The 17,225-nt window shown below is 38.5% G+C and overlaps 4 protein-coding genes across 4 annotated transcripts; 3 read left to right on the top strand and 1 right to left on the bottom strand.

Annotated features, from left to right (window-relative positions):
* Positions 1-1,526: 1,526 nt before the first annotated feature.
* On the bottom strand, positions 1,527-2,916 carry K441DRAFT_556506 (alpha/beta-hydrolase; the record flags this gene model as incomplete). Its single annotated transcript, XM_067643331.1, has 4 exons — positions 1,527-1,710; positions 2,074-2,199; positions 2,248-2,760; positions 2,813-2,916. 4 exons carry the CDS (start codon positions 2,914-2,916, stop codon positions 1,527-1,529), a joined length of 927 nt encoding a protein of 308 aa, XP_067504960.1.
* A 508-nt stretch (positions 2,917-3,424) lies between these two features.
* Positions 3,425-4,534, top strand: K441DRAFT_658899 (proteasome-domain-containing protein). The gene is made up of 5 exons (XM_067648438.1): positions 3,425-3,510; positions 3,559-3,604; positions 3,656-3,670; positions 3,756-4,031; positions 4,084-4,534. Exons 1-5 carry the CDS (start codon positions 3,483-3,485, stop codon positions 4,403-4,405), a joined length of 687 nt encoding a protein of 228 aa, XP_067504959.1. The 5' UTR covers positions 3,425-3,482; the 3' UTR covers positions 4,406-4,534.
* A 151-nt stretch (positions 4,535-4,685) lies between these two features.
* K441DRAFT_658898 (uncharacterized protein) lies at positions 4,686-5,195 on the top strand. The gene has a single exon (XM_067648437.1). It carries the CDS (start codon positions 4,775-4,777, stop codon positions 4,997-4,999), a length of 225 nt encoding a protein of 74 aa, XP_067504958.1. The 5' UTR covers positions 4,686-4,774; the 3' UTR covers positions 5,000-5,195.
* Positions 5,196-5,574: 379 nt separating this feature from the next.
* On the top strand, positions 5,575-7,090 carry K441DRAFT_512416 (cyclin-domain-containing protein; the record flags this gene model as incomplete). The annotated part of the gene is made up of 2 exons (XM_067642100.1): positions 5,575-6,867; positions 6,917-7,090. Coding segments are annotated over 2 exons (1,467 nt in total), but the record flags the coding sequence as incomplete, so codon positions are not given.
* Between the last annotated feature and the right edge of the window lie 10,135 nt (positions 7,091-17,225).

The following is a 17,225-nucleotide window of genomic DNA, read 5'->3' as shown; positions in this document are numbered from 1 at the left end:
CACCAAAACATATAATACTGTTATGCCCCTTATATACCAACTAAGAAGCAATACTTTTAGTAGCTAGTATAGAGAACTATAATATACTACTCTTAATATAAAAAGGCCTTAAGGCGGTTACCTAGTGGCTTATTAGCTAAAATATACTAAACTAGTTCCGGGTTATAAGGGAAATAGTAATAGAGGGTAGGGGGGCGAGCAACGGGCGCCCCCTAATAACTCTATAGTAGTAAAGTAAAGTTTGCGATACTAGCGCGTCCGTAGGCTTATTACGGCAGCAGTAGTTCCTAAGGAGGTTAAAAAGCAAAGTAGTAGGAGCACCATAGGTGACTCACAGGCGCCTCGCAGGCGCCTCGTAGGCAAGTCCTAAAAGGCGGGGAGATAGATCACGGGGTTTTCTCAAATGGAGTTTTCTCCCCACATATACATAAGGAGTAGTCCGCGTGGGCCCAATAGGGATCCAAATCGGACGTTAAGCAATAAATAAGCAATAAATTATTAATTAACCTTATATTTATAGACGAAGGCCTATACTAAAGACTTAAAAGGTATAACCCTAAAAAAGAATAAGCACTTGCCTTAGACTATATCCCTATTTAGATATAATGTCAGGTAACGAAGTCACCTCGCCTATATATATTGTTCCGCATAGCCGTGCCTAGCATTAAGCTAGTCACTCGTTTACCTTTTATAGGTTTATGTGGCTGAGTAGTGCGGAGCTTATCACCTTACATATAGCTAGATCTAGATATTAAGGCGTAACTAAGTAGTAAAAGATATAAACCTTTTACCGCACATGCAACCTTACTAAAAGGTAGCGCCACACTTTAAAACTTACGCATACCTATCTTTCCATTAAAAAGAATTAATTTCCTAACTCTTAAGACCTAATTCTTACTGCCTAGCGAGCTAGAGGTGGATTTATTTGTCGTTTTACCCCCTTTTCCCTAACAGAAAATTCTTCTTAGGGGTGGGTTTATTGAGAAAAAGAATAATGACTATTGGTTCCACGAAAAAGCTGGAAAGAGCTGGAAGATTGAGAATTTGTCACGGCAGATGTAGTGAGCTACTGGGGCTTATATAGTGTGTAAGGCGGAATTTGATAACAAACTAACAATTTCGTGACAGAGTGTCGCTAGGGAATGGTTCTTAGAGCCAAGCTTGGAGACTAAGAGAATGGCCAGAAAACAAGGGGTTGCAAAGGTCATGAACTTCGAAAGCTGCCTGGGTTCGAATGATTGGCCACTGCTAACGTATACGAGCGTGCAACAACAGGACCCAAACCCTACTAGTACGTTAGCATAAGCTTGCACTGAACATACTACTGCTGACGGTGTACCTAGCGAGAACTGATAAGCAAGAACAACGCCGGTACTCTATAGCCCGAAAAAGCTCTAGTGTCGTCTTCCACTAGCGCATGGAGAGCATTGCTAGTGTCGGGCCAATTCTGGAATCCTCGAAAGTCTCAGCGTAGTTAATCGAGAATAGGCAGACGGGGAGAATCTTCTTAAAGACAATTACAAGCATCACTTCCCAAACTTGTCTGACTGGGAGTGAGGATAGCGATCAACATATTGCTTTAAGAACCCTTCAATGTGGTCAAAATACCCAGGCTCTGCGACTGTGTCATTATGACTGCCGTTGGGAAACTCCCGCCAAACTTTTACTTCACTTTGACAGACTCTGAAGAGCTGTGCCATATGCGACGGTCTAAACTCAATAATTAGCTAGAGCTTAAATAATTGAGAAAGGGCAAAGGGGCGTTGCTGAGGTGTTATGAATTTGGACAAGGCTATATAGAGCGGATTGAATGCAGCAAGGCCAACATTTTAATCAGTTGTGAAGGTGTTTTTAAAAGTAATTAAATCTCATCTGCTCTGGTGGTTCATGAAAGAGACGTTTTCCTGAGTTTTCTAGTGATTCTAGTGTCGCGTGTTGAGCATCGCGTTCATATGAAACTTCGTTCCTAAAGAGGGCTCCATGATATCTATGTACCGTTCTTGTTCAAGAGCCTCACACGCGCAGGACTAGTGGGAAAGCAAAAGGCGAGAATATTCATGTGAGAAGACTTACGGCACTATCTCATCCTTGAGACCGCTAAGGAAGAGTATTGGGATGTTGGTGATTTGTGAGAGTGTCTCCTCACTAGGCCATATCTGATGGCACAAAGGGGCTAGATAACGAGCTGGAGGAAATGCACTGCGTGTTGTGAGTGTCCTACACTTAAACATGAATGGGCCGTCTTACCTCGGTATTAATTTGCGAATAGAGGTAAAAGTATTCTCAAGAATGATGCCAGCGATATCACCCTCCTTCTGATTCCTCGAAGCAATTCCAATGCTCACGGCACCGCCTAAACTTTGGCCATAAAGAACGATGCAGGTGCCCCTTAGTTCAGCTCGCTGTCTGATATAATCTAAACCAGTTTGGGCATCGATCATTAGACCCTTTTCATTTGGAGTTCCAGTGGAAAGGCCATAGCCTCGATATTGCAGCATGAGGACGTTACAGCCCATGTCTTCTTCCAAAATCCTAGCAATTGGCAATCGGTAACCAATATTTCCCGCATTTCCGTGGAACATCAATAGTGTAGTATTTCTCGCAAGTTGTTTGTTTGAGGGTCGTATAAAGAAGGCGCTTAGAGACTCACCGTCTGGCGTAGGTATCATGAGCTCTTCAAAATCAGTAATACCAAACTGTGAAGGCCTTGGAACATCGGTTCGTGCACCTGCAGGAACATTTCTGGGGTAAATGATCTCACTGGCGGTTGTCAGAGAGATACTCGGGTATGACAAACTGCAATGATGCTTACTTTTGCTTGAAGTATAGAAGGCCGCTGAGTACTGCTGCTAATCCAGATGATGCCAGTACCGGCACTCGAAGATATGAAAGGAAAGCTTGCATTGCTGAAGACATGGCAGATGCAGCAATATTTGCCAGGAACCTTAGGAGAGGATGGAGGAGTGTTGTAGATGATTGGTTCCTTCCCTTCTTGGAAAACCACTCCAAAGGCCCCTCCTAGTCTAAGCGTATTTGTAGGTTCTCTTGCGGTGAACCACCAATTTGATCGTATTGTAATAACTGCCAGAAGGAAGCCTTAGAGGAGAAAAGAATAGGATAGAATAGGAAGAGACTGATCGATCTGCGCTCGGATCTAAGGGCTGCACAACTGATGCCGTTACTTTCTTGAGATACAAAAGATTTGAAAAAGGTTGATTGTGTGCATAATTAACATAGGGAGAAACAATAACAGCTAGTTCCACTAACTACTCTCAAGGATACAAAGCTTCTCAGTGTGAGAGGCTATTATCACGTGAGAATTAGGAGCTTGGGCCACAATCAACGCGCATGCTATGCTTGCCTGTTGTCTTTACCCAGAACCCAAGCATCCATCGTTACTTTTCGAATTATTATTTCTCGTAGACTGCCACTTTTCTTTCGCTTCAACCCACCACTAGAGAACACTTGACGTGTTGTCCATCATGCAGCCTACGGGAATGTTAGGAGAAGGTAAGCTTGGAACACAACGTCACAAGTCTAATGGCTCACCTGGCTTAGATGGCATCCATATCGATATGAACCACCTAAAGAAGGGAGAGGTGAAGTAAGTTGTTGGCCTAGCATATTTTCGAACCTTCACTAACAGCAAGCACAGCCTAGGGACCTCAATGTATGTGGCTACAAAGTCTCTCAGCTTAACATCTACCGAGCTCTTTTACTAGCCTCGTTATTGATCTATGTTAACACACTGGCAGCATGGCAATAAATTTCAGAGACGGTGTAATACTAGGGGCTGATAGTCGGACAACAACCGGTGCTTACATTGCGAATCGAGTCACCGACAAGCTTACTCAGGTTCATGACACAATATGGTGCTGTCGGTCGGGTTCAGCAGCAGATACACAGGCTGTTGCAGACATTGTTCATTATCATTTGGGGATGTATGGCATCACGAACGACGAGCCTCCAACGACTCAGACCGCCGCAGCTATTTTCCAAGAGCTCTGCTATGACAATAAGGACCAGTTATCGTGCGTTGAAGCGAAGAGCTGGGAATTTTTGTTGATGCTGACATTTGATCAGGGCGGGCATGATTATCGCAGGTTACGACCACCGACATGGCGGCCAGGTATATTCAATTCCATTGGGGGGTTCTTTGCACAAGCAGTCCTACGCTATCGGAGGTTCAGGGTCGACGTACATCTACGGATATTGCGATGCAAACTGGAGGGAGAATATGACAGATGAGGAAGGTGTTAACTTCGTGAAGGGTGCGCTACAGGAGGCAATTAAGTGGGACGGAAGCTCTGGAGGCGTTATACGGATGGTAGTCCTTACCGCTGAGGGAGCGCAACGGCACCTGTATTTGCCTGATCAAAACTACGAGGGCCCTGGAACGAAGTAGTTTCGAGAGATAGAGATGGTAGCTTTGCTACCTTGTTAGGCGTCAGCCCGTGCGTGCTATTTGGAACCGGCACTGTATAATACACATAGAGTCCCAAATCTACAACAGCCTCTGGACTATGTCGTCAGCTTCGACTTATTGCCCTGAAAGCGCTGATGGGTAGGGTGAGACTAACTTCCTTCGAGCTAAGCTCAAAAAGGGTTACAACAGAACCTCAGGGAAGCCTCGCTTATAGTCCGCATTTTCCGTTTTAGATTTCTTCAAAAGTCTCTTCAAAAAACGTACACGTCGTGGCAATAACTAAACGGTCTGTTCCTCGGAGTATTGAAGGTAATCATCTGTTGAGGCGTGCTAAGCCTCTCTTTTCCGATGTGGGCATGGATTACATCGCCAATGGGAATTGCACATGGTTTTCGTTCATTCAATCTTGCTTGCTTTTTCCCACAACTATCGCCGATTCAAAGTGCAAGGAGATTTGTGGGAGTGGATTTGCCTACCGGAATTCGAGGACAAGGCCAGGCGGCAGGCGGATGGCAGCAGTGTATTGGTAGTAGCGATAAAGAAGTAGGAAGTGGTTGTAGAGTGTTTATCTAGAGTGTCCGCAGATTCGGCAAGGTTTAATAAGAGTGGGCACTGGGATGACGACTAACCTGCCTCCACTGCCTCCCACGCCAAAGCCCTTAACACCTCTTATCCTCTCCCCGAAGCCCATCACTCCACGTCGATTATCCGAGGCGTGTGTGCCGTCCAATTCGCTTTGGTCACGGCAGTGAGAACGAAGGAATGCTGGCTACTTAGAGGTAAGCAGCAGCTTGTACCGTCGCGGCGGTGCTCTTATCAGTTGTGTGGACGTACACCACCAGCCTTGCCTCACCGCACTCTTAACCAGCTATTTCCCGTCTTCATCCATCTCTCCTCAGCCTAACGCCTGTTTGATTGTCGAGGGAGAAGCCATTCCATCGCGATTTTTACGCCTGTCACTTGCTTCCATGTGAGCCTCATACGTCTTGTCCACTCGGCTCTTTGGCCCTGCCCTCAACGTCAACCTTCCCTACCTCCTGTTTGGATGCACGCTGGGCAGATCGACGCAGCCCTCATTGAAATCTAACTGCTAATTGCGCGTTTTGAAAACAGAATCTAATTCGCGTCGCATCTCTCGATAGGCTGTGATGGGATCGATTGTGATCAGCGACGTTTCTCGCCGCTTCCCTCATACTATGTTTGGTGCCAACGCGCATCATCAATCGCAGGAATCGCCCGCACTACAAATCCATCACAAGTCAGCATCGTTGAGACCATCACCACAAGTTACGACCAACCCGCTGCTGCGTGTTGCTGCTCCGGTGGATGTACCTATGGCCGACCCTGCACCAGCTACGACAAGCTCAGGGACTCCTGGTTATCGCACACAACACCGTGGCTCTGCACATGCAACAGAATTGACTCCACATGGCCCCGCCCCCTTTCAGCAACCACAGCAGCCCCCGCCCAGTCCACGATTCAGACCTCACTCACAACAACAAACCCCTACTCCGGCTGTTTCGAATGCAAACGCATTAGTTAATGCACGAACTATACCATCCTCTACTTCTTCTTCTGCACAGCATTCACCAATAAACCCTCTCCGGTCGCCTGCCGACTCTATAGCCACTTCTCCACGACGAATAAAAGTGAAGAGTCTGTCACATATTCAAAGCTTTGCAACCGATGAATCGAGTCCTTTTTCACAGACTAGGTCATTATCACGACGTCAACGTCGGGATCCCAATGATATTGGCCCACAATATGAGATTAGTGAGATGCCCGTTACAGACATTATTGAGATGGTAGCAGGGCTGTTAACGAAAATTACCACCACAAATGATAGGCAGCATGAACATTTACATCGGCAAATTCCACCACCAGAGGGCACTACAGGTCTCAGCCAGCAAACTACCAGTGTTTTAGCCTTCCATGGGAAGAACGTACCAAGCATTTCAATTTTGAGTTATCTAAGCCGTATACACAAATACTGTCCCACAACGTACGAAGTCTTCCTGAGTTTGTTGGTCTATTTTGATAGGATGACGGAAAGGGTCAATTCCGGGCCCATGCAAAGCTTACGTCAGGCCAATCAACTGTCCCTTGAGCGGACAACTGCAGACAGCGAGGGCAGCCGTCATAGTTCGATATCTTCCGCGAATCTGACCGGGCGTCCGTCACCACAAGTTGCGCCAAACCAGATGCAAGCAGCTACTCCACCGCCATCGGGGTCACTAGGGAAGCCAGCTCAACCTGGAATACAAGAACATCCACCATCACCGCCGCATAATATCGAGCCTCCTTTAGATTCCGATCCTTACAATCTATCACATTTCTTTGTGGTAGACAGTTTTAACATCCACCGATTGGTGATTGCTGGGGTAACTTGCGCGAGCAAATTCTTTTCCGACGTTTTTTATACCAACTCTAGATACGCAAAGGTAAACTCTCTAAACCGTGCTACAAAAATGATCAGCTAATTCACCGTAGGTTGGGGGTCTGCCATTAGTCGAACTAAATCACTTGGAGCTGCAATTTCTTCTTTTGAATGATTTCCGCCTTGCTGTTCCCCTAGAAGAGATGGAGGCATATGGGACTATGCTCGTTGAGTTCTACGCGCGAGAAGTAGTGGCGCAGCAACATGTTCAACAAGCTGCAGCTCGAAGACATCCTCACAGTGGACATCACTCTGTCGCTTCGACATGAAAACTAGCTATTTCTCGGCTTGTCGATGCGACCCCTTAAATGAGGTACGTGAGAGATAGCATGCCGAACAAGAGTTATTACCACTTAGTCCGAGTCAACTCAGCTGATATTAACTCAGTTCGAGGCTAATTCAAGCGATGAGATATGCTTCGAAGGGGTTTTCTTGATGACTCTTTAACACATGATGCAGCCTCATATTGCATTTGCTTACTCTCTATTAGTTTGATTTCCCATAGACCCATCTTCTAGAGCACGCAAAGGATAGACCCCCATTATCTTCCCGTTGTTGTCTTCTATCCCTGCCTCTTCTTTCTTTCTGCTTCTTTCTGCGGCGGATAAATCACGAGCATCGAATATCATCCGAGTTTCCCTTCTCTGTGACCTGCCGGTCGTCTTGGCACGATTTCATGTCATTTTTATTCATGAGTTTATTGTTTTGGGGTGGGCACTATCAACGGGTTGGTTTCATGACTAATAGATGGTTGCAGTGGATGCTGCTCATTCCAATGGTGTGCGTTTTTTCCTATATCCTAGGCGACATTTGACCTGGGAAGGCGCCCTCGTAAGGTTGGAGTTAGTAGAGATGTAGGTTTTTTTATACTAAGGGTTTGATGGGATTGGAAGGGAGAGGGAGAGGAATAGCAATGGATATCCTATAAGTTAGCAGGTATTCTAATTATATCTCTTCCTATTTAGGAGCCCTGTAAGCTCTAGCTGCCGCCTTTATGGTACTAGGCTATAAGTGTCCGATTTTAAGCGAATTGTTACTAAAACCGACCTTTCTATCCCTTAGTACAGTGAGTTTTCTTACCCTTTTTAAGGTTACTAGTATTTATCCTTATTATACAATTAAAGTATTACGGATACTTATTAGTAAAGTTATATAATTATAAGTTTTTTTCTTTCTATATCCATTGTATTATACTATATATTATTATTTATTGCTTACTTGTCTAATTTAAATCCCTATTAGGCTTACGCGGACTACTTATTTATATATATATAGGGAGAAAACCCCATAATCCATTTTCCTGCCTTTTAGGACTCGCCTACTTAGCGCCTATAAATTACCTATAGTACTCTACTACTTTACCTTTTAACCTTTTTAGGAACTACTACTGCCGTAATAATAAGCCTATGGGCGCGCTAGTATTATAAACTTTACTTTACTACTATAGAGTTATTAGAGGGCACTTATTACTCACCTCTTTATATTTTATTACTATTTCCTTTATAACCTAGAACTAGTTCAATATATTTTAGCTAATAAGCTACTAGGTAACTACCTTAAACCCTTTTTATATTAAGAGTAGTATATTATAGTTCTCTATACTAGCTACTAAAATTATTACCTTTTAATTAGTATATAAGGGGTATAACAGTATTATATTTTAGTGTCTATCTTAGCCAGCTATATTTATACCTTAGGCTACTTATTAAAATACCTACTTAGTAAAGCCAATCTTTTAGTCATATTATTCCTATTCTTAAAAGTATTACTATTATATTTTCTACCTTTGTTAGACTTTCTTAGAGCCTCTTAAGTATTTACTCCCTATAGTGTTAACTATACTATAATAAAACCTATTATAAGATATCTAAAAGAACTGGTAAGAATTGTCAATGATGATCTCTGATATTGCTTATGTAAGCATTATATAAGAACACCCTAGAAGAACCCTACGGCTTTACGCGGTGTATTAGATGGTATCAGCTAGTGTATCAACTAGTGTATCAACTAGTGTATCAACTAGTGTATCAGATAGTATCAGCCAGTATATCAGCCAGTGTATCAGGTAACGTATCACCTAGTGTATCAGGTAACGTATCACCTAGTGTATCAGGTAATGTATCACCTAGTATATCAGGTAACGTATCACCTAGTGTATCAGGTAATGTATCACCTAGTATATCAGGTAACGTATCACCTAGTGTATCAGGTAACGTATCACTTAGTGTATCAGGTAACGTATCAGAATACGAGACGGAACGTAGACGTTCTAAAACTAGGGTCTTCCAGGTATATAAAGACTCGATCCCCCGTAGATAGACATTATCAATTGCATCAAGTTCATCCACTTCACTTACTTCATTACATCGTTCACCCTATCGTCCTCCAACCTCTACTTACGCAAATTAACAGGTTATAAGCCCGGCTGCTCTAACCTTAACCAAATCTCAATCAATTTTCAACTAAAACGCCAAAATCTAACCTCAACCAAATATCAATCAATTATTAACCAATTTTTTAATTAAATTTGAACCATATCTTAAGTCAATTTTATCTCTATTTCACTATCACTTGAATTTTATTTTAGTCAAATCTTAATCGAATCTTAATCGAATCTCAAGTATATCATTTAATTTATCTATTCTTTTAATTTTATCTACTTATTCAACTCCTATCATTCTATTTTACTTGTCCAAATCCTATTATTTAATTTTGTTCAAATCCTATCATTCAATTTTATTCAAATCCTATCATTCAATTTTATCTATTTAATCCTATCGTTCAATTCTATTTATCTATTCGCAGATAAAATATCAGACAAAATCTTAATTAAAAAGCTTATTGGGCAATCTAACTACGAAGTCTAGAGCCTTCGGGTCTAATTACATCTCGTAAAAGGATCGCTTAGTGATACTATAGAAGAAGGAGTTACCCCAAAAGAAAAAATTAACCAAAAAGCCTTAGCCAATATAAGGCTGACAATTAAGAATGGACCTCTCTTGTAAATACGGNATTCCAAAACAGCTCTGGAAGCATAGAAACTGTTAAAAAATCTCTACAGCCCAAAAGGGTTTAGCTCAGAATTCTTAATCTATAAAGAGCTTTTTAAGACTACCTTATCTAAATACTCTTCTATAGAGGAGTATTTAAATAAAGTAAAGTAACTTACCGACCAATTAAAAGCCAAAGGCATAGAATTGCCAAATCAGGTAATTATTACTTGGGTTTTAAATAACCTAACCAGTCCTTACGAGGGATTTATTACAATAGTTACCCAATCTTACAGAACCAATTCTAGTACCATCAACTTAGAAAACCTATTTTCTAACTTACTAGACGAATCTAGAAGATAGGTATCTAAAGATCAGGAAATAGCCTTGGTTATATAGAATCTCAACAACCTAGAACCAATTGGACAAATCAAATACATAAAAACAAGTACTATAAGAAGTATAAAATAACTACGCATTCTATAAAGGACTGTTTTTATCTATTTCCTAAAAAGGCCCCAAAAAGCTTTAAAACCAAGCACCAATATAAGCCAAAACCTCAAGAAGCTCTCGTATCTATAAATACTAGTAATAGCTATCCTAGTAATGCAGAAGACGATTTCAAAATTGATCTAGATCTAATGGATACCAAAGAGGTACTTATTACCAATCAAACCCCCAATTAAAAAGGAGCTAATTTCGTATTAGACGTAGGAGCTACTAAGCATCTAATAACCAAAAAGGAATACTTTACAAGCTATAAAGATTCCTATGGGAAAATTAGTTAGGGAACCGATGCATCAATTAATTATATTGGAATCGGAAATATTAAATTAGTAAACAAAGGAAACAAAATTGTACTAGAAAACTACAAATATGCACCCAATTTTCAATACAATCTTATCTCTGTCAGTAAGCTAGATCAGCTTAGCTATAAAATTATAGTAAAGGGCGGTTAAGCCCATATATACAAAAATAAACAACTGCTTATCTCAGCCATAGGAAGAAACTCCCTATACTATATAGATATCATACAAAATAATCTACCTAGTAAAAAGACTAAAAAAGTTAAAAGTAAGCAAATAAAATCAATTAAGCCAACAAATAAAATCAATTTGCTTAAAGAAATAAACAAAATCAAACTTTAGCACCAAAGAATAGGCCATATAAATCCTATTTCACTACAAAAGACTCTAGGTCTTCAGTCAAATATTCTATTTAACAAATGCAAAATTTATATAGAATCAAAGCTAACAAGTCAGCGAAATAAAGAAATTACACCAAAAGCAAAAGTTCACCTAGAAAAGGTAGTAACTAACTTATGTGGACTAATATCCCCTGAAACTATAAATAGTAAAAGATACATCATTTTCTTCCTAGACTCAGCTACTAGATATTTAGAATTTAAATTGCTAAAATCTAAATCAGAAGCCTATAAAGCTTTTATAGAATTCAAAAATCGAGCTGAAAATCTATCAAAAAGGAAAATACAATTCCTAAAATCAGATTAGGGGGGTGAATTTGTAAATAAAAGGTTTAAAGGAGCCTGCTTTACATACGGTATTATTCAGCAATATTCGGCTGCTTATACCTATAAACAAAATAGGTTAATAGAACGAATAAATAGAATAATACTAGAAAAGGTACACTATATTTTATTCACTGTAAAACTACCAAAGAACCTTTAGGGGGAAGCAGTAAGTATAGCAGTTTACCTATACAATAGGACTCCACATAGTTAATTACAATTTAAAACGCCTTATAAAGCACTTTATAATACAAAACCAGATATTACAAATATCAAAGTATTTGGATTAATTGCGTATTATAAAAACAAAGCCAAAGGACTCAAAAAACTAGAGCCTAGAGCTAAAAAGGCGATATTACTTGGATTTAGAAGTAATATTTATAGATTATATAACATAGATTCAAAAAGGCTTACTTGGGCTAGAGATGTCAAAATACTGGAAAACCAGTTTCATAATTTCAATACTAGCAAAGAAGCCGACCTAGAAGTCAACATAGAAAGTCTATTTAATTTAAACAAAAGAGATAAACAGATAAATAAACAAAATCAATCTGTTAAACAAAATTAATCTCAATCTATCAGACAAAATCAAACCAAACAAAATCAAACCAGTAAATCAGAGGATAATAATATAGACGAACTAGCTCTCCTAGGAACCAATCAAAATAAACCAAGGTCCTATAGAGAAGCTATAAAATNNNNTAATTGGCNAAATTAGCAAACAGCGATNGGTNTAGAAATNNATNAACTTAAAAAACAAAAGACCTAGAATATCGTTAATCTACCACCCAATAGAAAGGCTCTAAAAACTTAATGGGTGTATAAGATTAAAACAGATCAAAACAACCAAATAATTAAATACAAAGCCAGATGGGTAGTAAAAGGCTTTAGTTAGCAATATGGCATAGATTACGAAGAAACCTTCGCAAATACTTACCGCCCAGAAGTGTACAAAATGCTACTATATTTAGCAGCTTACCATAATTAGGAAATAGTACAATAGGACTTTAAAAATGCGTTTACGCATGCTGATATAGATAAGGAGCTATATGTAGAATAACCAGAAGGTGTTACTGTAATACCAAATCAGGTATATAAATTAAACAAAGCTCTATATAGCCTAAAACAATCACCAAGAATATAGTATAACCACCTAGCAAATAACCTTGAAAAAGGATTTTATCCTATCTTTGCAGATCAGGCAGTATTCAAAAATGATACACTAGGCATTATAATAATCTGCCATGTAGACGATCTACTAGTATTTGGCCCAAATATTNAATAAATAAATAAAATTCAAACAAAACTAGGCAAAGACCTAGAATTGACAAATTTGGGACCAGTTTCCTATTTCCTAGGTATNGAAATTACTAGAGATCGCAAAAATAAGGTTATAAAATTAAACCAAAAGAAATACACCCAAAATATCTTATAAAGGTTTAATAAACAAAATCTAAATCCAGTATCTACCCCTNGAATTATTGGCTTAAAAATGGAAAAGAATANANAANAGGCCTCTNNTAAAGATATAAAACAGTATNAANAAGAAGTAGGAAGCCTAATATACTNGTCTATAAAGACTAGGCCTGACATAGCCTATAACGTAAATACCTGCGCTAGATTTATGTCAAATCCAAATAAAATATATTACCAGGCACTAAATCAAATTTGGAAATACCTAAATTACACCCCTACATTAGGAATTACCTATTCTGGGACAATTAGAAACTTTTTTTTTATATATCCATTGTATTATAACTACGTAAACAATACTGCGCATGCAGCCTCTAGGCTAATGGCGCTATAGTCCTATTATACCATGAATCCCTTAGGGCAGCTTAATATGTACTAGTAACTATGTCCTGTAGTTTATAAGCCCTTAAACTAGGGTTTATAGTTCTTTAGTAAAATATCTAAGTTATAAGCAAACTACTAGGGAATGAGAAAACGGTAGAAAAACTATAAGAATAAGAAATCCTAACGCCCTTTCCCTGTCCTTTTGTAATTTATTTCTGTCCTTTTGCTTACTAAATATCTCTTTTTTTAGGAGCCTAGTAGGAGTTACCTCCCTATAGATCCTGCTGTTTATTAGCTACTTTCTAGTAGCTATCTCTGTCCTATTAGAAATAGGAAAAAGCGCCTCTCTTCCTTTTTGTGTGTACAAAATAGCTTTCTTTAGAGAGAGAGAAAGAGCCTAGTTTCTTTCGCATTTTTCTTCTTTCTTCCCTATATAGGGTTGCGGCAGTCTAGTAGTAGATGTCTAGGGGTTTTGTAGTGTCTAACATTCCCTTAAAGCATCTACCTTCTTTATCCTCTTCCTATTACTTTAGTAAAGGATTTGAAATAAGCCTTTTCCCTAGCTTTAAGCTAGAAGAAAGCCCGATTATAGCCTTTTAGGATATTTATCCTTAGGAGACTTTTAAGAGAAAGAAGGAATGACATCCTTTACATAAAAGAATCATAGTATACGTGTTTTTCCTTTAATTCCTATTCTGCTATCTAGTTTATTTTTCCCACTATTCTAAGTATTACTCCTTCTCTTGCCGCTCCTCCCTATATATAGGAGATAAGGAGTGTATAAAAAGAAAATTGTAGTAGTTTTCTTCTAGAAGAGCCCCTTTTTTACTAGCTTATCTGCTATTCTCGTTCCCATAGATTCCTAAATGGCTAGGAACCAGTAGAAGTTAATAGAGATCCCTTACTAGCTAAGTAGTAGGAACGCTTTGCGTAATTTTAAAGACTAGTTCTTTGCCCCCCTGTAAGAGAATTAAAGCTGGTAATACTCTTAAATAGCCGCTTAGCTATACTATAAAGATATAGAATTATTTCTCTTCTAGTCTTTATTATTTTTTAGGTGTTCCTAGGGCCCTAATAGACTGGCATAGAGCCTCTGCGGTCTATAATTTCCTATATAGGGTCCTAGATTCTAGTTTGTTGCATATTTAATCCTATTTCTCTCCCCTATTTTCTAATATATAGCAGCTGCATTTAATTTAATTATCTTTAGAGCCATCTATATAAGTATATATTACTATAGGGCCCACTTTAGGGATTCTTATAAAACTTTCTACTAGTCTTAGATATTCTTGTATAGCTTCTTCTTTACTGCCCCTTAAGATAGAAAAGAATGTAGAGATAGGAGGAGACTAAGGTTTTTGCTATTCTAGAGAGAATTCTCTCTGTTTTCCAGTTTTGAATTAGCCGCTGAACTTTAGAGGCTAAAGATAGTAGCTGTGTCTTTGGCTGTAAGAGGTACTTTATAGTAGAAGTTTTTTAGGGCCTAGACTAGAGTAGAATTAGCTGCTAATTCGTCCCTATCTTTATTAATTCTTCTTATATAGACCTTTCTTAATTATGTGGTTTTTCTTAAATTTTAGGATTTGTAATATTAAGTTATTATAAAGCTTTTTAAATCTAATTCTAGGAGGAGGAATAGAGGCTTTAATCTCTACAGCTTGGCTAGGAGATCCTTTAAACGCTCCTAGAACTAGTTTTAGGGCCTTATTTTATAGAGATTGGTACCTATTTAGTAGGTAGTCTCTAGATTTGCTTTTCTACCAGTATTATATACCGTAGTCTGCTATAGTGGTAATGTAAGCTATATAGAGCTGTCGTAGGGCTTATAGAGATAGACCTCTTTGTATATTGCCTAGTCTTCTAATTAAATAGAAGGCTATTTTTGCTTTAGAGATTTGTATTTCTATATATTGTTTAAAAGTAAGCTTATAGTTTAGAAATACCCCTAACTACCTAACTAGGGGTTTAGGGGATATTTCTACGTCTCCTAGCTTTAACCCTTCTTTTATAGTAGTGCGTTTACTATAGAAGTGTATAAGCTCTGTTTTGCTAACATTAAAACTAATAGCAGCTTCCTTAGCTCTAGACATTAGCTCTAGCGCTATTCTCTCTAGCTTTTTATAATTAGACTTGGCTGAATTTGAGGTAACTATAATTATAAAATCGTCCATATAGCTAAGAGAGTAGGCTCCTTCTGTCTGTATACTGCAGATATTGCGTATATATAGTAGAAATAAAATAGGGGATATAGGTGATCCCTGTGGTATTCCTGTTTCTAGTTCTACTTTTTTTTATATTTGCCTATTAAAGGAGAGCTATAGCTTTCTATTGCTAAGGAAAGTAGCTACCTATTGTATAAACGCTATGGGTAGTCCTAGTTCCTTATAGATAGATAAAAGCTGGTTTTTAGAGATATGGTTAAAAGCCCCTCTTATGTTTAGGAATAATGTAGTGGCTATCCTTTATCTAGCTTTTTTCCTACTATTTTTAGATTGGATATTATTTAGAAGTAATAAAACTGCGTCTATTACAGACCGCTGTCTTCTTCCTCCTAGTTAAGAATCTTGAAGTAAGCTAGTAGTACTAGCTAGATATCCTAATCTAGTAGTAAAGATCTTTTCTAAAGTCTTTCCTAGGCAGTTTAGTAAGGGGATAGGTCTATAGGACTTTGGTAAGGAATAGTCCTCCTTATTTACTTTAGGGAGAATAACTCCTTAAGCTTTTCTCTAGATCTTTAGCTAATAGCCTAGGATAAACAAAATCCTATAGATTCTATATAGAAGATCTTCTATAGTAGGGTAGGCCTTTTATATAATTATAAAAGATATCCCATCTGGTCCTGGAGCCTTTTTATTAGAGCTAGAGAAAATTGCTTATTTGACTTCTATTTTCTCTAGTTCTGGCCATTCCTATTTATTGTCTATTATATAGTCCTTCTACTCTATAGGGCTAGTAGAAGGGGGGGGTTTAGGGAATAGAGTAGTTATAAAAGCTTTATACTGGTCTTCGAAGCTTTCTACTAGTCTAGTATTCCCATCTTTACTATACTATAGACTAGGGATTATTCGCAATGTTCTCTCCTTTATGTATTTTAGGGTAGTAAAGACTTCCTTTCCTTGTGCTTTTTCTAGGAAGCTATTCTAGTAGCTAGTTTTGGCTTCTCTTATTGCGTAGAAGTATTAATTTTTGGCTTCTTTATAGGTGTCAATGATGATCTCTGATGTTGCTTATGTAAGCATTACATAAGAACACCCTGGAAGAACCCTACGGCTTTACGCGGTGTATTAGATGGTATCAGCTAGTGTATCAGCTAGTGTATTAGATGGTATCAGCTAGTGTATCAGCTAGTGTATCAGGTAACGTATTACCTAGTGTATCAGGTAACGTATCACCTAGTGTATCAGGTAACGTATTACCTAGTGTATTAGGTAACGTATCACCTAGTGTGTCAGGTAACGTATCACCTAGCGTATTAGGTAACGTATTAGAATACGAGGCGGAACGTAGACGTTCCGGAACTAGGGTCTTCTAGGTATATAGAGACTTGATCCCCCGTAGATAGACATCATTAATTGCATTAAGTTTATCTACTTTACTTACTTCACTACATCGTTTACCCTGTCGTCCTCCGACCTCCGCTTACGCAAATTAATAGGTTATGAGCCCGGCTGCTCTAACCTCAACTAAATCTCGATTAATTTTCGACTAAAACTCTAAAATCTGACCTCGACCAAATATTAATTAATTGTTGACCAATTTTTTGATTAAATCTGAACTATATCTTGAGTTAATTTTATCTCTATTTTACTATTACTTGAATTTTATTCTAGTTAAATCTTGATTGAATCTTGATCGAATCTTAAGTATATTATTTGGTTTATCTATTCTTTTGATCGTATCTATTTGTTTAAATCCTATTATTTGATTTTATTTGTCTAAATCCTATTATTTAATTCTATTTATCTATTCGCAGATAAAATGTTAGATAAAATCTTAATCGAAAAGCTTATTGGCCAATCTAACTACGAAGTCTGGAGCCTTTGGGTC

Source organism: Cenococcum geophilum, assembly GCF_001692895.1.
Source record: "Cenococcum geophilum 1.58 unplaced genomic scaffold K441scaffold_17, whole genome shotgun sequence".
NCBI lineage: Eukaryota > Fungi > Ascomycota > Dothideomycetes > Gloniales > Gloniaceae > Cenococcum > Cenococcum geophilum.
The sequence above is the reverse complement of the archived record's forward strand: the minus strand, read 5'-3'. Positions and strand labels throughout refer to the sequence as shown.

What these genes read in the sequence shown, in the direction of transcription:
- K441DRAFT_658899 (XM_067648438.1), top strand. Translation starts at nt 3,483, where the DNA reads ATGCAGCCTACGGGAATGTTAGGAGAAG. An exon ending in TACGGGAATGTTAGGAGAAG is followed by an intron (nt 3,511 to 3,558) that starts GTAAGCTTGGAA and finishes CACCTGGCTTAG; the next exon opens with ATGGCATCCATATCGATATG. An exon ending in GACAATAAGGACCAGTTATC is followed by an intron (nt 4,032 to 4,083) that starts GTGCGTTGAAGC and finishes ACATTTGATCAG; the next exon opens with GGCGGGCATGATTATCGCAG.
- K441DRAFT_658898 (XM_067648437.1), top strand. Translation starts at nt 4,775, where the DNA reads ATGTGGGCATGGATTACATCGCCAATGGGAATTGCACATGGTTTTCGT.